At 46.5% G+C, this 22,500-nt stretch overlaps 2 protein-coding genes across 2 annotated transcripts in view; both read left to right on the top strand.

The window, feature by feature from the left end:
- Window positions 1-3,800, top strand: part of LOC134443422 (angio-associated migratory cell protein-like) — a 27,388-nt gene extending 23,588 nt beyond the window's left edge. The window contains exons 6-8 of the mRNA XM_063193207.1: window positions 497-587; window positions 862-1,016; window positions 3,476-3,800. Coding sequence (XP_063049277.1) covers window positions 497-587; window positions 862-1,016; window positions 3,476-3,551 — 322 coding nt within the window. The 3' untranslated portion in view covers window positions 3,552-3,800. The remainder of the gene's footprint in view (window positions 1-496; window positions 588-861; window positions 1,017-3,475) is intronic.
- Window positions 3,801-8,864: 5,064 nt separating this feature from the next.
- Window positions 8,865-22,500, top strand: part of LOC134443424 (protein NLRC3-like) — a 16,717-nt gene continuing 3,081 nt past the window's right edge. Inside the window, exon 1 of the mRNA XM_063193209.1 lies at window positions 8,865-9,018. Within this exon, the coding sequence (XP_063049279.1) occupies window positions 8,903-9,018 (116 nt within the window). The 5' untranslated portion in view covers window positions 8,865-8,902. The remainder of the gene's footprint in view (window positions 9,019-22,500) is intronic.

Raw genomic sequence — 22,500 nt, 5'->3', positions numbered from 1 at the left:
TCTCCTTTCCTCTCTTCTCCTCTACTCTACTCTCCTCTCCTCTCCTCTCCTCTCCTCTCCTCTCCTTTCCTCTCCTCTCCTCTCCTCTTCTCTCCTCTCCTCTCCTCTCCCCTACTCTCCTCTCTATCCCCTCCTCTCCTCTCCTCTCCTCTCCTCTCCTCTCCTCTCCTCTCTCCTCCCCCCCTCTCCTCTCCTCTCATCTCTCTATCCTCCTCTCCTCTCTCTATCCCCCTCTCCTCTCCTCTCTCTATCCCCCTCTCCTCTCCTCTCATCTCCTCTCCTCTCCACAACACCCCACACCTCTCCACGCATCTCTTCTCTCCTGTCCTCTCCTCTCCTCTCTCCTCTCCTCTCTCCTCTCCTTCTCCTCTCCTCTCCTCTCCTCTCCTTCTCCTCTCCTTCTCCTCTCCTCTCCTCTCATCTCTCCTCCTCTCATCTCTTTTCTCCTCTCCTCTCCTCTCCTCTCTCTATCCCCCTCTCCTCTCCTCCTCTTCAGGTTGCCCCTGGTAGCGGTGGGCTATCTGGATGGAACTCTGGGGGTGTTTGATCTCTCCACTCAGACGCTCAGACACAGATGCCAACACCAGGTGTGTGTGTGTGTGTGTGTGTGTGTGTGTGTGTGTGTGTGTGTGTGTGTGTGTGTGTGTGTGTGTGTGTGTGTGTGTGTGTGTGTGTGTGTGTGTGTGTGTGTGTGTGTGTGTGTGTCTGTTTGTGTGCGTGTGCGTGTGCGTGTGCATGTCCGTGTGTGCGTGTGTGTGTGTGTGTGGGTTTATGTGTGTGTGGGTTTANGTGTGTGTGTGTTAACGTGTGTGTGTGTTAACGTGTGTGTGTGTGTGTGTGTGTGTGTGTGTGTGTGTGTAGGCCGGTATAGTGCATCTCCAATGGGAGGAGTCCTCCTCAGTAGTGGCCACCTGTAGTCTGGACGGGGCGGTTCGGTTCTGGGACGCCAGATCAGGAGCTGTGGTGGCGACATACAGAGGACACACTGCAGAAATACTGGACTTCACACTCACCAGGTAACACACACACACACACACACACACACACACACACACACACACACACACACACACACACACACACACACAGCTGAGATACTGGACTTTACACTCACCAGGTAACACACTCACACACACACACACACACACACACACAGCTGAGATACTGGACTTCACACTCACCAGGTAACACGCGCGCACGCACACGCGCGCACACACACACACACACACACACACACACACACACACACAGCTGAGATACTGGACTTTACACTCAACCGGTAACACACACCAGTGTTTCCCGCATGTAGTCATGTGATATCAAGCTCAGGCATTGAGACAAGTATTATTTTCATCAGAGGAGAAGAGACGAGAAGCGAGGCATGTATGTTAGTCAAGAGCAGGGCTTGAAAACGAAATTATTTTTCAAACGTTCCGTTCCGAACGGTTCAGGCAAGTTTCAGTTTATCGTTTTCGTTCCTGCAATCGTTCCCCCACAAAAATATCGTTCCTGAACCGGTTCGGAACGAAAAATAACGTTCGTTCTTAACGTTCCTGCAGTGTTTAACAGCCATATTAAGTCTATTTTCGTGGACTTTATCTTAGAATAGACGTACTCATTATTTCCCCTTGATTTACACAGCTATTCTCAAAAATAATAACACGCCCAAAAACACTCAGATGGGCTATCCATCCTGGCAGATTTAACCGGATTCTTATCAAAAGTAGCCTATGCCAGCCCAGTAGCGGTGGGTGGATGTTGATTAGGGAGGCACAATACAGAATAGCCAGAGAGAGTTTAAAAAAATAGCCAGAGAGAGTTCCTAAAAAAAATATCTGGAATAGCGCAGGTAAACGTCAGCATAATAAGAGGTGTCGATAGGCATGGATTTCAGTTCTTGCCTAGCTCTATTTAATAGGCTAGGCCATGATGAGGTTTGCAGCAAGTGAACCGTGTAAGTAAAAGGGACACAGTTTGCTCCACAAAAAAATCCCAAACTGTTTTGAGATGTGCACGATGCAAGGGGTCACTCTAGAGAAGGGAGAGGTTGCATAGTCTGAAACCTCGCGGATATGCTCTCAGATATCGGCTACCAACCATTCCAGTGCAAGTCCATCACCACAAAACCGGAGACCTTTTAACAGACAAGCGTCACAAAATAGTAAGAGTTTCCACGTAGTCCATCCCATCAGCCCAGCCCTCTGCACGACAGAAGAGAATAATAACTTAAACAACAACAAATGCGCTGTCTTTCTCTATCCCTGCTTGTTGTCACACGCGACCTACTGTTATTCGTGATGACAGCCAGGAAATATTGCGCAATACAGGGGAAACCATCGAAACATTGACCGGGCCAGCTAACGTCAGCTAGCGTCTGTCCATCTGCCACGAATGACTTTATCCCGCATTGACCACAACAACAGATAAATAAGACGTCCTTGATTACAGCACATAAAACACCAGCTCTCACCTCTCTTCTCTACAACCGACAGTGGGATACGCTGCGCACAACAAAAGCACTTCAGTAACTTTACGACAACATAATTTGCCATAGCTTAACCGCATTGAACAAGTAGTAAGCTAAACATGACTTACCCACCAGTTGCCTCTCGAGAGCACTCTGCGAATTAGGTTAATCAAATCGCCTATCCAATTCCTTTGCAAATCATAGACTGTATGGTCCAAATACTCTGTCCCTGTAGGAATCCCAACACCGATCTCAAGACATGTTCTCTTTTGCTCTCCATGGTGTCAATATAAAACTCTGTAGGCCTACTGTCCGTGAATGAGACTGAAGAACAGTGCGGGTAAAGTGTCATTTCTCTTACAAAAACTTATTTGATATTGGTGGTCAACAACTTTAGGGCGGGTTTATTAGAGCCAACTTCCAATCACTACGAGAAAGCCAGGAGAACAGTAGTTTAGTTCTAGTTTCCTATCAAAATCTCTGAGGAGAAGCACATCCTAAAATTTACCCAGGAAGTTTCTCCATACAATGCACAGTCGCACTCTGATTGGCCAATGCTCCTCAATATTTAATCAATCGGCGGCAAGAGCTCAGGTGAAGCAAAATGCTGTTGCTGTATGCATGTTTCCCCTCATACACGTCAGTAGCCGAACTAAAAGACTGTCGCCATGGTTACTCCTCAAACAAAATCGTGCACTTGTATGAAATATAGAGAACGAAAAAAAAACCGTTATTAACCGGTTTGTGGATTTCAGAATAACGTTTTTGTTCCGGAACACTTGAAGACCATTTCGTTTTCGTTTCCGTTTCCGTTCCTTGTAAAATTCCATAAAATTTCGTTCGTTTTCGTTTTTCGTTTTCGTTCCTTGAACCGGTTCGGAGCCCTGGTCAAGAGACCATTTTTTCCATGACAGAGACGTTTGTAGAGGACATGAAACAGAAATACGTGTTTGTAAATGTGTTACGTGTGATTGATGTTGTTGTTGTTGTTGTTGTGTGTTGCCATAGAGACGCCTCCATCGCCATGACAGCAGGAGGAGACCACAAGGCCAACGTTTTCTGTCTGCAGAGACCCGACCGCTAACACCAGAACCAGAACCAGGAACCTAGAACCAGGAACCCAGAACTGAGAACCAGGAGACCTGACGGCTAACCGCTAACCAGAACTAAGACCCTAAACCATAAACCCACAATAGAACCACACCACAGACCCCACCGCTATCCAGAACCCTTAACCCACATCACAGACCCTGTTGCTAACCGCTAACCAGAACCCACAACCACAGAACCAGCCGCTAACCGCTAGCACCAAGAGACTGCTATCGAAGACCCAAAACCCACACCACAGACCCCACCACTATCCAGAACCCTGAACCCACATCACAGACTGCTAACCCTGATCAGGAACCCAGAACCACAGACCCCACCGCTAAACGCTAACCAGAAACCATACCACAGACTGACTGCTAACCAGGAGACCCGACCCGAAATTAGCTTTCAAATAAAAAAAGAAAGAAGGAAAAATCCCACAGAGCTTTTAAATAAATAAATATACACAGTGCTGGCCAAAAGTATTGGCACCCCTTAAATTGAGTCAGATAATACCCAATTTCTTCCAGAAAATGATTGCAATCACAAATGCTTTGGTATTAATATCTCTATTTGTTTTTCTTGCATTGAAAAAACAAAAAAGAGAATGAAAAAAAAGTCCAATGAATTATCATTTTACACAAAAAAATCGTCCGGAAAAATATTGACACCCTCTGCCTAATACTTGGTAGCACAACCTTTCGACAAAATAACAGCGAACAACCACTTCCGGTAACCATCAATGAGTTTCTTACAACACTCTGCTGGAATTTTAGACCATCCCTCTTGAGATTTGAAGGGTGCTCTCTCCAAACTGCTGTTTTGAGATCTCTGCACAGGCTTTCTATGGGATTCAAGGCTGGACTCCTACATTCATTTATGCTGCAAAATTTGTTGATAGTCTTCGGACTTCATAATTCCATGCACACGGTCAAGCAGTCCAGTGCCAGAGGCAGCAAAGCAACCTCAAAACATCAGGGAACCTGTGCAATGTTTGACTGTAGGGATTAATTTTAGTTAACAGGGAAAAAATGAGGCCTTCAAAGAAAAGAACACAGTTCCTACAGTCAAATATGGCAGAGGTTCCCTGATCCGAAATGAGAAAGAAAAGGAAATATCCCACAAAGCTTTTAAACAAATAAATATCTAAATATTTTTGTTTTTGTCTCCCATGCTTCTTTCATCCTACCAAAAGTGGGAGGGGCCCTTTCAGATGATTTTGTCCTGGGCCTGGCCAAGCCTGTCAGCGGCCCTGCGCACGCACACACACACACACACACACACACACACACACACACACACACACACACACACACACACACACACACACACACACACACACACACACACACGCACAGCACAGCACAGCACAGCACAGCACAGCACAGCACAGCACAGCACAGCACAGCACCTGTGGAAATTGCCTCCCTCAGTCCTCCACTACCAAGAACTGTCTGGGCCCTGCAGCACACAATACACCTGCTGCTTGCTGTTGCTGCTGCCCTCTTGTGGTTGAAGGAGCAGCTGCAGTGCCTTCTTGATAACAGAGACAAATCAGGAAGTCCACAAGTCCAACCAAAAGTACAGGAGCTACACACGGACGAGACTTGTTGCTTTCAACATTTTATTTCAGGTGAGTCGTATTTGTTATATTTCTAGACACTACAGACAATAAAATTGATACTTGATGTTATTTAATGATTTGAGAAGACACTGGGCAATAGTTTAAGCCTAATCAGATCATGTTGCCTACAAGTCTGAAATGTTAAGGCCACCTGTTGACACACGGCCAACACCCTGAAGCCTGTTTAAACACAAGGCCTGGGGTCGTATTTGTTTTATTTTTAGACATATCAGAAAATAAAAGTGGTACTTAATGTTATTTAAAACACCCTAAAGCTTAAACACAAGGCCTTGGGGCTGGATGCGGCCTGCCAGTTTGATCTGGCCCCTGACTTTTAAGGGGAAAACATGCATGTTTTTGAAATGTTAAAAGAGAAGTATTTCTATAGATCATTTATGTGATGACTTGGCACTTTGTAAATAGTTTCACTTCCCGCCGGACTGCAGTGTTTCCTTGTCTTACATGTGTTTGCAGTAGGCCCATGTGTTTTCATGTCTACAGTCCAGCACTAACTAATACTGTACGAATAGGCCTACTTTAGGTTGGTATACTGCTGTATCACTTTACAGCACTAAGGGTTTTTCTACATTTCAATTGGATGTTTAACCCTAAAACTACCGAGCGGGGTCATTGACCCTGGGCACATATGTTTCTGCACAATTTCTATTTTCATCAGGAAACTTGTCCTTCTAGGAGTTGGTCAATAGGCTACTGTATGTTGTGCATGTGGTAAATTAATTTTGTCTGGATTGGCCAATCTACATGGAAATTATAATACAAACATTTGTGTTGTGCATGTTGTAAATTAATTTTGTCAGGATTGGCCAATCTATATGGAAATTATGATATAAATATTTACAACTAGTTGGTATCTAGTTTTCCAGTACAGTCGTTCAAGTAACAGGCATGAAGCAGCAGCATCCCCGCATTTATGGCCCGGACCCATAACATGTTTCTGCACAATTTCTGTAATTTCCATCAGAAAAACTTCTAGTCCTTCTAGGAGTTTGTCAACACTGTATGTTGTGCATGTTGTAAATTATGTTTGTCGGGATTGGCCCATCTATATGGAAATTATAATCAAAACATTTGGGATCATGTAAGACACCAAGAGGATCCATGAGATGCTCAACATTATAATTTCCATTTCTGTTGTAATTTTCCAAGTCTGGTTTTAATATTTTGTTTCTTGGGGCAGGCCATGGTCAGCAGACCTAAAATATTCATAATAGAAACATTTATAATATTAAATATAATATATTATATAAATAATTAGGGCACCCCCTGCGATAGCCAATCAAGCACATTGTGAGGGCATCCAAGTATCGTTTCCTCTATTATTGTTCGATGTATTGTTGATCTCATGGCACAGTGATGCTAGACACACGATAAGAGCATGACATGGACGTCATCCTGATGACCAAAGAGAGTGGAAACAAGTTTACAGTGTAGAAATCGATGTCGCTTTTGGATGTTTCCTTATTAAATTGTAAGGAAAGGGTTAATGTAGGTGCATTGTGCAAAAGCTCAAGCATCAAATCAATCATCTCTTTGGTCTAAATTACATATGGAAGACACATGTGCATACGCAAGTTTGACTACCTTTTAGCAAAACAATAAAATGTACAAATTCACATTTTTTTGCTTTAGATGATGGACAAGTATGTCAAATATGTAAATGAATTGAAATGACCCCAAAGAAATAATTTATAGACTTGTATTCCTATATAAACTCCTTGGGGTCATAAATGACTCCGCTCGGTAAGATTACACACAAGAACAGCCCAGTTGCTTGAGGGTTCATTTCTCCAGCTCCCACTAGAATTGTGGGTGGAGGTTAGGTCTAGGGTCATATGTAAGATACAGCCACTCAATTGTCAAAAATAAACCAGTTAGTGAGTGAAATACATTTGATTTGAAACCCACTGACCTCTGTGAATAAATACATACAGTAGATAATGATCATTGGTCCTTCTAATCAGTGATTAAGCATGTAGTCTACTGACAGAGAAAAAAAAAGATGATATGATGCTGATGATGAATGATAATATGATACGATGAAACGATAATTGGAAATTACTGCACTTTACAGGTCTGGCCCACTTGAGATGAAATAGGCCTTATGTTCAAGTTTCAACTTCAAGTTCAAGTTTATGTGTCCCCCAACGGGGAAATTAACGAATAGACTAAAGACAGGTCAACACCGCACAATTAAACACAGACAACACAGAATTAAAAATCAATATAATAAAACAATATAAAGTGAGAGGATAAAAGAAGAGACAAAGAGAATAAACTAGATAAAAGGTCAGATCAAAACAAGGACATTAAAATGCCAGTCCAATGTGCAAAAAAATGCAAGGATGCAAAGTGCAGGAGGCAGCATTATTTGTGCAAATTTAGCAGTTTATAGCTGTGCAGATGAAGGAGCATTTGTATCTTTTTGTCCTCTTTTAGTCCAATTTCATGTGGCCTCTGAACCACAATGTGTTTGACACCACTCCCCTAAAGTAGTGTTTCTCAACGGGGGTGGTACAGCCCCCCAGGGGGCATTGGGGAGGCATTCTCTTATCTGTGTGTGTGGGTGAGAGAGAGAGAGAGAGAGAGAGAGAGAGAGAGAGAGAGAGAGAGAGAGAGAGAGGAGAGAGAGAGAGAGAGAGAGAGAGAGAGAGAGAGAGAGAGAGAGAGAGAGAGAGAGAGAGAGAGAGAGAGAGAGAGAGAGAGATTTATAGGCCTACCTCCTCATCACATTATTTAATCCAGGGGTGGGGAACCTATGTCTTGAGGGGCCTTTACTTTAATATTATGCACTCGCATGAAATTTGACATGTTTTGTAAAGGAATCATAGGAATTAAATTTGCAGTACAATGGTCAGAGTAGGCATTGCAACTATGCTGCTCATTGAAACTGTGCTGCCTATTGCCAATTTTGATCTTTTCATGAAAATGTACTAAATAATACACTAATATTTACTAGTATGACCGAAATACAGTACGTTTTGCAGTTGAAAATTATTTCTGGACATTCAAAATGGCTGACATGGAGAAGATCCACCTTTTTCATGTAGTTTTCACAGTAATAATGAATATGTAGAGTTTGCTAGCAAGTATTAATGGAAAATGTAACATTAGTGAAATGGCAGCATGAATTCTGGAAAGAAACTGCTAAAATATTACACAGTGCACCTTTAAGTCATATTTCAGGGGACCTAGAGAAGGTAAAGGTGGCTGCCTTCAATATAGGCCTAAAGCGCAGGAGGAAATCCTGGTTTGTGTTCATAGCTTGGTCCTTGGAGGACTTTTATTGCCCTTGGAGGAATTTGAAGTGGCCCCTCAAATGAAAACTGTTCCCCACCCCTAGCCTGGTGAACCAGCGCCACCCGCTGGACGGCAAAATGTTTTGTCTACGGGTGGGTCTGGCCTCGCATAATGATTCAATGAAGCCAGAATGCCAAGAATCTGGCAAACCAATTACAACGCAAAGATGTGTTTTGAATCAAAGTGGGCAGGGTTTTGAGGGAAGGTTGTTCTCATCAACAATCTTCGGATGTATTATGCATAGAGGCCAGACTAAATTAGACATCCACATTTAGTCTGGTTTATCAGGCTACCCCACCCCGATTTACTCCCTTAATGTCTCATCCCGTCTGTCTGTCTGTCTGTCTGTCTGTCTGTCTGTCTGTCTGTCTGTCCACACTCTCATCCCTCTCTTATTGTCTAGGATGGGGCAGTCTGAATCTAGACCACCCTCTCCTGCACCCACCTGTGTGTCTATGAAGAGTGACCGGTCCATGGGTCGCCCCATTCATTTTAAAGGAGGAGACTCTTCACCTCAACAGTAAGATCAGCTACGTATCTACTATTCATCTCTCTCTCTCTCTCTCTCTCTCTCTCTCTCTCTCTCTCTCTCTCTCTCTCTCTCTCTCTCTCTCTCTCTCTCTCTCTTTCTCTCTCTCACACACACACCCTTTCGAAAATGGACCATGGTTTATCATGGTATTACTATGGCTATCATGGTTCTTCCATGGTATGTCATGTTTACTCTAAGTACTCTGAACCGACCATAATTGTACTATGGCTTACTATGGTTGTAGGAGCCATTTTATTCTCACCTATAGGGATGGTTTAGCGTAGTTTTAGATTTAGCCACATGGGGGAGCACTTCCCTTTTATTGTAGGTCACGTAACTGGTAGGATATGTTGGCCTATAAGTACAGGTGCCCACAATTAGTGGGTGATGAGGTTTGGACTGGGGAAACGCACGGTGCTTACCGTAGCCGTGTGGATCCAGCCAAATTCAGCCAGCACATTTTAATGACACTATATGCACAGCACAAGGGTGAACTAGTTTTTGTATTAAACTTTTTTGTTGCAATAAACGGGGAACAACCCCAAAGGGATTTTCGGACTGGAACTGCACTTTTTTGCTACGTGTGAGAGAACATCTCAAGTCCAAGCCGAGGCTATAGGGCAGCCTCTACAATGGTATTACTGTGCTTTGTATGTAGTAACATGGTTCTACAATGGTATGTCATGATTATTCTACCCTTGCGAAAATCGACCATGGTTGTAATGCAGTAACCATGGTTTTATTACCACATTTCATGGTGATTAGTACTATCAACCAACCATAGCTCTTGCTAATCATGGTTTTCAGTGTAACCATGACAACCATGGTTTGTGACTATGGTTTAACTTATGGTTTAACCCTAGTCTTTGCCATAAACCGTGGTTCCCCCCAAACCATTTTTTTAAAAACCATGATCGCCCACCCCAAAAGCCCTTTTTTAAACCCATGGTTTAAAAAACATGGTGGGGGGAAGGGGTTCATGATTAAACCATAGTCACCCAAGAAAACACGAAACCCCTGAATAACTAAATGTGAGTAGTCGTGTTGTAATGGATAGGGAGTCGGACTCTAGATCAAAGGATTGCAGGTTCGAATCCTGCCCTCACCATTCCGTAGACCTCCATCCATGGCTGAAGTGCCTTTTAGCATGGCATCTAACATTGATCCAGGGACTGTAACCAATAGACTGTAAGTCGTCTTGGATTTAAAAAAAAAGCGTCAGCTCACTGTAATGTAATGTTAGTTTCCGGTGCGCCTGGCGAATGGCTGCAAGTCGAGTAGCTCCGTGTTTTGTCTCTGTTTTTTCGTCTTTTTGTATTTTTCTACTTATCTCTTTCTTTAATCCTGAACACCACACGGTGTTTAATTATATCCTATGGATATGGATAAGTTTGGAGTTCGTCCGGACAACGGGAGACTTACATACTCAAGGAATCAGCTGATGGCACTTCGCAAGTCTCCATGCGCAATCCCAGCCAACATTCCGAAGGACTTGTTTTGTTTTCGTGGAAGACGCTCTGGAGGAGCCGTACGTATTAAACGTCGGGAAAACAAGTGGAGATGTAAGCCCCCTGTTCCCGCGATTGTAATGGGAAATGTGAACTCTCTAGCCAATAAATCGGACGAGCTGGCTGCTCTGGTTAAGGATCAGAGGGAGTACCGTGAAGCCAGCTTGATCTGTTTGACTGAAACATGGCTGAATAACAACGTGACGAACGCTGAAGTTGAACTGCCCGGCTTCAGTATGGTAAGACTGGACCGAGATACAAAACTCGCGGGAAAGAAGAGGGGTGGGGGACTGTTGGTCTACATCAACGAGAGATATTGTAACCGAGGACATGTCACTGTGAAAGAGACGTTTTGCAGCAAGGATCTGGAACTGGTTGCTGTGAGTTTGCGTCCCTATTATTTGCCTAGGGAATTCACGCACGCCATTGTGATCTGCGTCTACATTCCGCCGCGGGCTCTCCCAGACACAGCGTGCGACATCATCCACGCTACTGTTGCCAGGCTACAAACACAGCACACTGACGCCTTTTTTGCAATTTCGGGCGACTTCAACCATGTCACTCTCAACAACACACTGACAAACTTTTATCAGCATGTGGACTGCGCTACAAGAAAAAACAGGACAATTGATCTACTATACACAAACGTGAGGTACGCATACAACGCTTCCCCCCTTCCCCCACTGGGCTCCTCTGACCACAACATAATACAGCTACAGCCCGTTTACAAACCAAGTGTACAGAGGCTCCCCATCACAACACGCACTGTCAGAGTGTGGACTCCAGAGGCAGAAGAGGCGCTGAGAGACTGCTTTCAGTCCACACACTGGAGTGTACTGCAGGACAGTGAGAACTTGGAGGAGATCACTGATTGCACAGCCGACTACCTCAATTTTTGTATGGATGTCGCAGTCCCAACCAAGACTGTGCGCTGCTTCCCCAACAATAAACCCTGGGTGACTAGGAGGGTGAGAGAACTCCTGAAACACAAGAAGAAGGCCTTCAAGGAGGGCAACGCTGAGGAGCTGAGGAGTACTCAGAGGGAGCTGAAGAGAGAGTTGAGGGCTGCTAAGGAGGCGTATGGGAGGAAGGTGGAGAGGAAGATGGAAAGCAACCCAAGGCAGTTATGGCAGGGCATCAGAGCAATGACCGGTTCTGGAGCCAAGAGTGGAGGGGCTGAGGGCAATAAAGACAGAGCGGATGAGCTTAATCTGTTCTACAACAGATTTAATTGCCCATCCGAAGACTGCACGGCTAGCGGCACAACTCCCACCACGCGGTGCCCCCCTCCCCACTCTCCCACCACTGAAGACACCTCACCACCTTTGGTCTGTGCAGCCCACACCTCACCCATCCCCCCTCAGCCCCCAGCACTCACACTGGACCTCCCTCCTCCTCCTCCTACCTCCTCTGAAGTCCCCTGCACCTCTCCCATCCCCCCTCTCCCCCCAGCACTCACACTGGACCTCCCTCCTCCTCCTCCCTCCTCTGAAGTCCCCTGCACCTCTCCCATCCCCCCTCTCCCCTCTGCTTTCACACTGGACTTCCCTCCTCCTTCTCCCACCTCCTCTGAAGTAACCTGCACTGACACACCGACACAGATGGAACCTCTCCCCCCCCCCCCCCCCCTCCAAACGGAGCAGCCACCCCCCACCATTACGACAGGACAAGTCAGGAGCACACTGAGAAGGCTTAACACTAGAACTACCACGGAGGGGTCAATTGACCTTTTTACCTAAAAGCCCCACAAGAGGGTCATTTGACCCTTTGGACCCCCTGTGAACATTCCTTTTGTTGTGGAAATGTGGCTGTTAGCAGCTCACAGCTGTCACTTGAGACACAGAGAGAGAGAGTGTGTGTGTGTGTGTGTGTGTGTGTGTGTGTGTGTGTGTGTGTGTGTGTGTGTGTGTGTATCATTTCCAATGCCTGTTGAGTGCTGTATCTCTGCATCTTCGTTCCATGGAGAAGAGCTTCTTTCAACACAAAATTCTTGAGGGAAGTGAAGCAGTAGTCCACATGCACTGGTATTTATCCATCTAACAATTGCCAGGTTACATTCACATGAGTCTTTTTGGTCACATGGCATGGGAGATTCACACGTTACAGTTTTTCTCGATTGGTTTGGCTAATTTCTCGAAACTGAGATGACATTCTCAAAACAACACGGACAAATCCCCAAACCAACTTGCAATTTCCCAAAACAGAATGGCATTTTTCATTGCTTTCATCAGATATCAAATGCTTTGTGCATGTCTCAAATGTTTAGTACATCTCTGCAGATGGATATGTACAAATACCCTTCAGTTGACACATTCAGCATACATTTAGCACATTTTCCAAATAAATTGACCTTGCTTATCTAAACGAATTAGACAATTCTCAGTCTAATGGTTGCCCTCTCCAAAACACGTCAGCATTATTTCATTGTGTAAGTCATCATATGCAAAGTGGTCTACGCAATTCCCAAAACAGTCAAGGACATCATATTTTAAGAATTTCATTACATAGTAAATTCATGACAGTGTTCAACAGGTCAGATGGTATTGTAACTTTACTAGTTAGTAGAAAATAATTTTACAACCGTGTATACTACAGTTTCCTCTGTTATTTGGCTAATTTCATGACACTTTTTCAAACGACATTCTGTTTTGAACAATTGCTAGTTGCTTTGGCATTTGTCCATGTTATTTTGAGGATGTTATCTCCGTTTTGAGAAATGAGCCAAACCCATGAGAAACCTGTGATATATGGGCATTACTTTCTGTATATGAATTTACCGTAAAGAAAGTTAATGATAAATGTCCTTGGTAAATTATCTGTGTTGTCAAACTTCAATGGTTTCACTCACTTTTTCATTTTTATACATAGTCGAAATCTGTTAGCTGAATGTAGATAAAACACCTAACTATTTTGACTGGCAGTGCTTACACAATGGCAAAGGGACAATGTATTTTGGGGGTACTGATGATATATGTGGGGAAGAAATTTAGTTTTGACACATGGGTAAACTGTTTTTGGGGTGATATGAGCGAGTGATGAGGATCCATGTAGTTATGCTGAACTATCCAGTTTATTTTGACAGAAGGACTAAATGAATGCAAATGAGCCAAAGCAATTGAGAAGGATCTATGCCATTTTGATGGTACTGACTATTTATATGTGAGACGGTTTAGTGCTGATGCAAGAATGAGGTGTTTTGGGAGGTATATGACATTTTGCTAGTTATCTGAGCTGTTGTGCAGAAGTGTAAGAATGTTTGGCCAAATGACCCAATGGTTATAGGAATGTCATCTCAGTTTCAAGAAATGAGCCAAACCAATTGAGAAAAACTGTAATTCAACCATTATCTGGTTGCAGTCATATGATACGTCATGATCACATGGGACATTCACAAGTTCATTGATGACTTACAGTATATGAAGAAAATGTGCTGACATGTTTTCAGGACAACCATTACACTGAGAATCAACCAATTGGGATAGATCAGCAAGGTACATTAATTTTAAAATTCTACTAAATGTAAGCTGATTGTGTTAACTGTAGGATACTTGTACATAGCCATTTGCAAGGATGTACTAAATGATTGAGACATGTACAAAAGCATTTGAAATTTGATTAAAGCAATGATAAATGCCATTCTGTTGTGAGGAACTGCAAATCAGTTTTGGGATTTGGCCACGTTTTGAGAATGACATCTCAGTTTCTAGAAATGAGCCAAACCAATGGAGAAAAACTGTAACACACTCTCCGCCAAACTGTGCTATCTGTCTTTGCTGCTGATATCTTCATGCAAGTTGCTATTTACCTGTGGTGATTTTGGAGGCGGACAGCCCTTGGGAAGAAGCTGTCTGTCCCTGTTTGTCTTGGCTGTCAGCACTGTAAGGTGTGACCCCCTCACCCCACACACGGCCCCTAACAGCCTCATTACCATAACAAAATGAGTGATTAGTGTATTAGGTAAAAGCCACCGGGTCAAATGACCCCTCTCTGGTACTTCTAGGTAGGCAGAAAAATCCTGGTAGTTCCAGTGTTAAGCCGAAGGCCAACGGACCTGATGGGGTCAGTGCCAGACTCCTCAAGATCTGTGCAGAAGAGCTAGCTGAGCCACTGCAACACATTTTCAATAAGAGTCTGCAAGCGGGTAAGGTGCCCACACATTGGAAAACCTCATGCCTCATACCTGTCCCCAAAAAGCCACACCCCAAAGAACTGAATGACTACAGACCGGTAGCCCTCACATCACATATAATGAAGACATTCGAGCGTGCACTGCTGCTCAACATACTGAAACCCCAAGTTCACCACGCCCTAGACCCACTACAATTTGCCTACCAGGAGAAGGTGGGAGTTGAGGATGCTATTCTGTATCTGCTGCACAGAGTGCATTCTCACCTGGACAAAGGAAGCAGTGCTGTTAGAATCATGTTCTTTGATTTCTCCAGCGCCTTCAACACAATACAGCCACTCCTGTTGAGAAACAAACTACTGCAGATGGGAGTGGAGACGGGGCTGGTGAACTGGATCACAGACTACCTCACAGGAAGGCCCCAGTTTGTCAGACTAGGCGACCTCACATCAGAGACTGTAATCAGCAGCACTGGAGCTCCACAAGGAACGGTGCTTTCCCCCGTGCTGTTCACCCTGTACACCACTGACTTCAACTACAACACGAAGACCTGCCACATGCAAAAGTTCTCGGATGACACAGCCATTGTTGGATGCATCAAAGATGGGCAGGAGGGGGAGTACAGGGGACTGGTGGAGAACTTTGTGAAATGGTGCAGAACCAACCAGTTGCGGCTGAACACCACTGTAATGGCGAATCCACTAAACGCCATGAGGCAGGGGACAAGTAGGTGACTGACGCACAATCCAATATATAAGCACGCACGGAGAGGTGAAGTAAGGTTGATGTTGTTTTATTCACACGGTCCGGTTGACTTTCCAAACATAATCAAACAAATGCTGTCCAAAGTAAACTAAATATCAGCACTTTGTCTGTCCAATATTTGTGGTCAGAAAACTGTTCCTGCTCACCCTCCTACCTGCCGAACACCAAGTGAGCTTCCTAATTTAAAGTGCTCACACTCGCGCCACAGGCACGTCCAAGGGGTGTGTTCTGTCACGTGACTGGCTGGCTGGTAAGCAGGTACAGGTGTCCTACATCAAAGCAAATGAGGCAATAATGCCGTTTCCTACCAAAACAATACAAAATGTTACCCTAATAAGTGACATTGAAAACATAGGCACTTTTTCACCTTCCAAAATAACAAAAACACAAATATGGCTCCTACATACTGGCCCCAAATTGTCATTCTACCTGATGACAATTTCCAAAGTGTTTACACACATAAATGGAGCCATAATAATCGAAATATACTGGAATCAGTTAAAATGAAATGCCATTCCAATACCATATCATTATTACCAAAACTAGGGCAATCAAATACACATACTAAACCATACTGTTGTCATACAATAACATCAGTTCCAAGTGTCACACAAAATACATTTGTTCGTCACATTTTTTTGTTTTTTTGCCCCTTTTTTGAGAAAAAAAAAAAAAAATCTTTTCTTTGCGTTTCCTTTTTTTCTTTTGAACAAAAAAAAAAAGTTCAGAGTGTTGGTGCAAAAGGCTCCAACTTGAAACTCAAGTCCCAAGTGCAGAAGGAAAGTGTCCGGATCCGCTGACTCTGAGAGCCATCTGTCAATGTGCTGCAAATGAGGAGTCCATGTATGTGCATTCAAGTGAATGAAAGTGTGCTGCCATTGTGGGAGTGAATGCATGTATGGACTGGTGTGTGGGCATGCAAATCAAAAATGTACATGTTTGTCAGAAAATGTGGTGCGTGCAGGGTTGTTGCCCATAGGCCTGGCAGAGCTAGCCAGACTTTCCAGCAAGCAGATTTCTCACCTCCAGAATCCAGCTCTGCTTGTCCATTGGCCTCTGGATCATGGAGGCCTGGGTCCCACCGCGCTGCTCTTGAGTGCACCATTTGGTCTGGTCCAGGGTCTCACCATCTGGACTGATGGCCAAGATCTTCCAGTTGCAGTGAGGTGGTCGGCTATGACTGCTGAGTCATTCTTTTTCTTTCTGGTTTTCCGGTGGTAGATTTTCAGTCTCACTGTACTGCCCATCCGGAAGGCATATTGCTCCAGATCCATGACAAGTTCATCATGATGCAGGTCATCCACGTCAATCCTCTTGGAGGGCCCACCTGTGCACTGTACTGCCACCAGGTGGTTGTCAAGCACATGGCGACAGTGACTGGCCCCTGTTGCTGGCTGTGGTGATGCACTGGTAACAGGAGTCTGATCTTTCACAGCTTGCACACTGTTGATGTCTGCTTCGCCAGTGGCGTTGATGTTTTCATCATCATCATCATCATCATCGGCTGCTGCTGCAATGTCTTCATCATTGGCGGCTGCGATATCTGTGGGGTCATCACAGGCTGCGGCAACGCCGTCTTCACGGATCGCGGCGGCGCGGTCATCACGGATCGCAGCGGCGCGGTCATCACGGGTTGCTACGTCGCTGTCCGTGATGTCATCACGGGCTGTTGCGCTGTCATCGGCGGCTGCGTCGGCGATGTCTTTGGGGTCATCGCGGGCGGCTGCGTCGGCGATGTCTTTGGGGTCATCGCGGGCGGCTGCGTCGGCGATGTCTTTGGGGTCATCGCGGGCGGCTGCGTCGGCGATGTCTTTGGGGTCATCGCTGGCGGCTGCGTCGGCGATGTCTGAAGGCTCATCGCGGGCGGCGATGTCTGAAGGGTCATCGGCGGCGATGTCTGAAGGCTCATCGTCGGCGTCGATGTCTGAAGGCTCATCGTCGGCGTCGATGTCTGAAGGCTCATCGCTGGCGTCGATGTCTGAAGGCTCATCGCTGGCGTCGGCTGCGATGTCTGAAGGCTCATCGCTGGCGTCGGCTGCGATGTCTGAAGGCTCATCGCTGGCGTCGGCGGCGATGTCTGAGGGGTCATCGGCGGCGGCGATGTCTGAGGGGTCATCGGCGGCTGCGATGTCTGAGGGGTCATCGGCGGCGGCGATGTCTGAAGGTTCATCGGCTGCTGCTGCAATGTCTTCATCATTGGCGGCTGCGATATCTGTGGGGTCATCACAGGCTGCGGCAACGCCGTCTTCACGGATCGCGGCGGCGCGGTCATCACGGATCGCAGCGGCGCGGTCATCACGGGTTGCTACGTCGCTGTCCGTGATGTCATCACGGGCTGTTGCGCTGTCATCGGCGGCTGCGTCGGCGATGTCTTTGGGGTCATCGCGGGCGGCTGCGTCGGCGATGTCTTTGGGGTCATCGCGGGCGGCGGCGGCGGCGATGTCTTTGGGGTCATCGCGGGCGGCGGCAGCGGCGATGTCTTTGGGGTCATCGCGGGCGGCTGCGTCGGCGATGTCTTTGGGGTCATCGCTGGCGGCTGCGTCGGCGATGTCTTTGGGGTCATCGCTGGCGGCTGCTGCGGCGATGTCTGAGGGGTCATCGCTGGCGGCTGCTGCGGCGATGTCTGAGGGGTCATCGCTGGCGGCTGCTGCGATGTCTGTGGGGTCATCGCGGGCGGCTGCTGCGATGTCTGAGGGGTCATCGCGGGCGGCTGCTGCGATGTCTGAGGGGTCATCGCGGGCGGCTGCTGCGATGTCTGAGGGGTCATCGCGGGCGGCTGCTGCGATGTCTGAGGGGTCATCGCGGGCGGCTGCGATGTCTTTGGGGTCATCGCGGGCGGCTGCGATGTCTTTGGGGTCATCGCGGGCGGCTGCGATGTCTTTGGGGTCATCGCGGGCGGCTGCGATGTCTGAAGGCTCATCGCGGGCGGCGATGTCTGAAGGCTCATCGCGGGCGGCGATGTCTGAAGGCTCATCGCGGGCGGCGATGTCTGAGGGCTCCTCGGCGTCGGCTGCGATGTCTGAGGGGTCATCGGCGTCGGCTGCGATGTCTGAAGGCTCATCGCTGGCGTCGGCTGCGATGTCTGAAGGCTCATCGCTGGCGTCGGCTGCGATGTCTGAAGGCTCATCGCTGGCGTCGGCTGCGATGTCTGAAGGCTCATCGCTGGCGTCGGCTGCGATGTCTGAAGTGTCATCGGCGTCGGCTGCGGCGATGTCTGAAGGCTCATCGCTGGTGGTTGCGATGTCTAAGGGGTCATCGGCGGCTGCGATGTCTGGAGGCTCATCGTCGGCTGCGATGTCTGAGGGGTCATCGGCGGCTGCGATGTCTGAGGGGTCATCGGCGGCTGCGTCGTCGATGTCATCAGCTGCGGCGTTGATGTCATCAGCTCCGGTGTCGGCGACATCAGCTGCGGCGGCGACATCAGCTGCACCGAAGGTAACGACGTCATCAGCGGCGGCTGTAGAATTATGCTGAGTGCTCATGGTGGATGCTCTGGTGCTGCTGGAGTTGCTGCTGTGTGATGGTGTCTTGGGCAAGGCATTCACAGGCACCTCTGCAGACTCAATGGCAGAGGTTGCAGTTGGTTCAGTGCGTTGCTCTCTGCTTGCCTCCATGGACTCACTGGCACCCTTCTGCTCACCACAACCAACCAGGGTTCTCAGCTTGGAGAGTTTCTGTGCATGTTGAAGCTCTGCACGCTGAAGCTCTGCGCACGCTCTCTGGTGCCTCAAGGCCAACTGCTCCATCCGCAACGCATGTAGCGCTGGCAATGCTTTCAAGCGTGCTTCAAGTGCAGCCTTCTCAGCTAAGGCAGCCATTTTTAACTGGGATATTGTCTTTGAGAATTTAGAAGGATTAAAAGTGTTCTCTTTAATTTCGACTCTTGCATGTCGTTTACTTTGTTCCCTCTTCCACATTTCCACTTTCTTAGCGAAGTAGTCAAAGTTCTCAATGTCTATACACCAATCGGCTGTATCGTCTTCCAACTCTTCCTGAGTCAGCAGTACTTGCACGTTTCTATGAGCGGCCTTAACGTCCTCAATGCTTTTGCGCAGCACTGTCATACATTTCTCTACTCGATTGACATCTCCGTCGTCAACGAGCAAGGATCTAATGTCTTTCATATGCTGTCTGCAAAGACGCAGTTTCACTCGGCGAGTAGCCACAGCATTCTTTTTTCCTATCTCAGCATCTCCAGTCATCGTGTTGTGTTCACAACTCACAGTCACTCAGTTACTTCTTAAAAGGCACAAGTCCTTTCCAATTCCTATAAATTTCCACAGTTCATAAACTCACCGGTTTCACGTTGCGGTGAATTTTCTAAATCCACAGTGGAGTTCACGTTCATTCGCCTTTGCCACTACGATGAGCTTTCCAGTTTCCAGTCAAAGTTCAAATAAGCTCACCGTTCCATCAAACGTAGCAGCCGACGAATGTCCAAAAGCACGTTAATCCACATGTGGTCTTTGTTCTTTCGAAGATGTCAGTCTTCAGGAGTTTTCTGACTTTGTAATGGCGAATCCACTAAACGCCATGAGGCAGGGGACAAGTAGGTGACTGACGCACAATCCAATATATAAGCACGCACGGAGAGGTGAAGTAAGGTTGATGTTGTTTTATTCACACGGTCCGGTTGACTTTCCAAACATAATCAAACAAATGCTGTCCAAAGTAAACTAAATATCAGCACTTTGTCTGTCCAATATTTGTGGTCAGAAAACTGTTCCTGCTCACCCTCCTACCTGCCGAACACCAAGTGAGCTTCCTAATTTAAAGTGCTCACACTCGCGCCACAGGCACGTCCAAGGGGTGTGTTCTGTCACGTGACTGGCTGGCTGGTAAGCAGGTACAGGTGTCCTACATCAAAGCAAATGAGGCAATAATGCCGTTTCCTACCAAAACAATACAAAATGTTACCCTAATAAGTGACATTGAAAACATAGGCACTTTTTCACCTTCCAAAATAACAAAAACACAAATATGGCTCCTACAACCACCAAAACCAAAGAAATGGTGGTCGACTTCAGGCGAACCACCCCACCCCTGGTGCCTGTCTCCATTGAGGGGGAGACTGTGGAGACAGTCTCCACATACAAGTACCTGGGTGTTCACCTGGACTCTAAACTGGACTGGTCTGCTAACTCACACGCACTGTACAAGAAAGGACAGAGCAGACTCTACTTTCTGAGAAAGCTGAGATCTTTCAATGTGTGCAACAGACTCCTGCAGATGTTCTACCAGTCTGCCATGGCCAGTGTGCTCTCCTATGCTGTGGCATGCTGGGGTGGCAGCATTAGGAAGAGAGATGCTGGACGGCTTGACAGGCTGGTGAGGAAAGCAGGGTCTGTGGTAGGCACAGAACTGGACGCCCTCACAACCACAGCTGACAAGAGGACACTTAGCAGATTAGACTCTATCCTGGACAACTACAAGCACCCCCTGTACCCAGTCTTCGACAACCAGAGAAGCCTGTTCAGCCACAGACTGCGCGCCATCTCCTGCAAGACAGACAGGCTGCGAAAGTCCTTTGTACCCAGGGCCATCCAGCTATTCAACATTGCACAGAAGGACACACAAAGAGAGATCGTCATAGGGGACTGGACTGCATAACAGATCCCTCTCCTGCACACTTATCTACCTGGACTCTTTACCCTATGACTCCTCTTTCATTGAAATGCACAGCTTTGTGTGTGTGTGTGTGTGTGTGTGTGTGTGTGTGTGTGTGTGTGTGTGTGTGTGTGTGTGTGTGTGTGTGGTGTGTGTGTGTGTGTGTGTGTGTGTGTGTGTGTGTGTGTGTGTGTGTGTGTGTGTGTGTGTGTGTGTGTGTGTGTGTGTGTGTGTGTGTGTGTGTGTGTGTGGAGAGACACAGTTGACGTGTGTAACCCCTTGGACTACTGATACTCCTGGACACTTTGATGGTAACTTTGTCTTGGCCACCCAGCACAGGTGACACTATGTACACTTTATTTTTGGTGTGTGTGTGTGTGTGTGTGTGTGTGTGTGTGTGTGTGTGTGTGTGTGTGTGTGTGTGTGTGTGTGTGTGTGTGTGTGTGTGTGTGTGTGTGTGTGTGTGTGTGTGTGTGTGTGTGTGTGTGTGTGTGTGTGTGTGTGTGTGTGTGTGTGAGAGAGAGAGTGTGTGTGTAGTGACACAGGGGGCGACACCCACCCCCCCCCCCCCCCCCCCCCCCATCCTTTTTCCAAGGAATACTATGGACATTGTACTAGGCAGAGAGACTATGGTCACTCCTGGACACTTTATGAACACTTTGTCTTGGCTTCTATGTGCCACTTGGCTAAGGCACATGTTAACACTGTGGACTTTTACACTTTATATTTGGTGTGTGTGTTGTGTGTGTGTGTGTGTGTGTGTGTGTGTGTGTGTGTGTGTGTGTGTGTGTGTGTGTGTGTGTGTGTGTGTGTGTGTGTGTGTGTGTGTGTGTGTGTGTGGTGTGTGTGTGTGTGTGTGTGTGTGTGTGTGTGTGTGTGTGTGTGTGTGTGTGTGTGTGTGTGTTAGAGAGAGATGCCTTGGCAAAATGTATGCAACAGTAAGCTATATATGATTATTTTATGTGTAAATATGTGTATTATGTCTTGTGGGCAATGTCTTTATTTATGTGTGTATGCTACTTGGCACCTTAATTTCCCTCTGGGATCAATAAACGATACTCTACTCTACTCTACTCTAAATAAATATTAACCATGGTTAGTTTTCATAGTAAAACCATGGTTCATTTTTGCATAGTTAAACAATGGTAAATCCATAGTTGACCCATGGTTAAATCCATAGTTAAAGCATGGGCAAATCATAGTTAAACCATGGTTGAACTATAGTCAGTCAATGGTTCAACCATAGTCACAAACCGTGCTAAAAAAAACGTGACAACTATGCGTAACTTAAAAACCATGGTTCAGTTCTCCTAGTAAAACCATGGTCAATTTTCATAACACACTCAGACATCCCCCTAACATTTTTGTGGATCAATAAGTCTTTCTTTAAGGGCTGTCAAACTCAAATTGGCAAAGGGCCAAATCATAATCTTGAGTGAAGTCACGGGCCGAACTCACAGAAAA

This window comes from Engraulis encrasicolus, unplaced genomic scaffold (genome assembly GCF_034702125.1).
Source record: "Engraulis encrasicolus isolate BLACKSEA-1 unplaced genomic scaffold, IST_EnEncr_1.0 scaffold_31_np1212, whole genome shotgun sequence".
In the NCBI taxonomy this organism is placed as follows: domain Eukaryota; kingdom Metazoa; phylum Chordata; class Actinopteri; order Clupeiformes; family Engraulidae; genus Engraulis; species Engraulis encrasicolus.
Note: the sequence above shows the minus strand (reverse complement) of the source record. Positions and strands in the feature narration are given on the sequence as shown.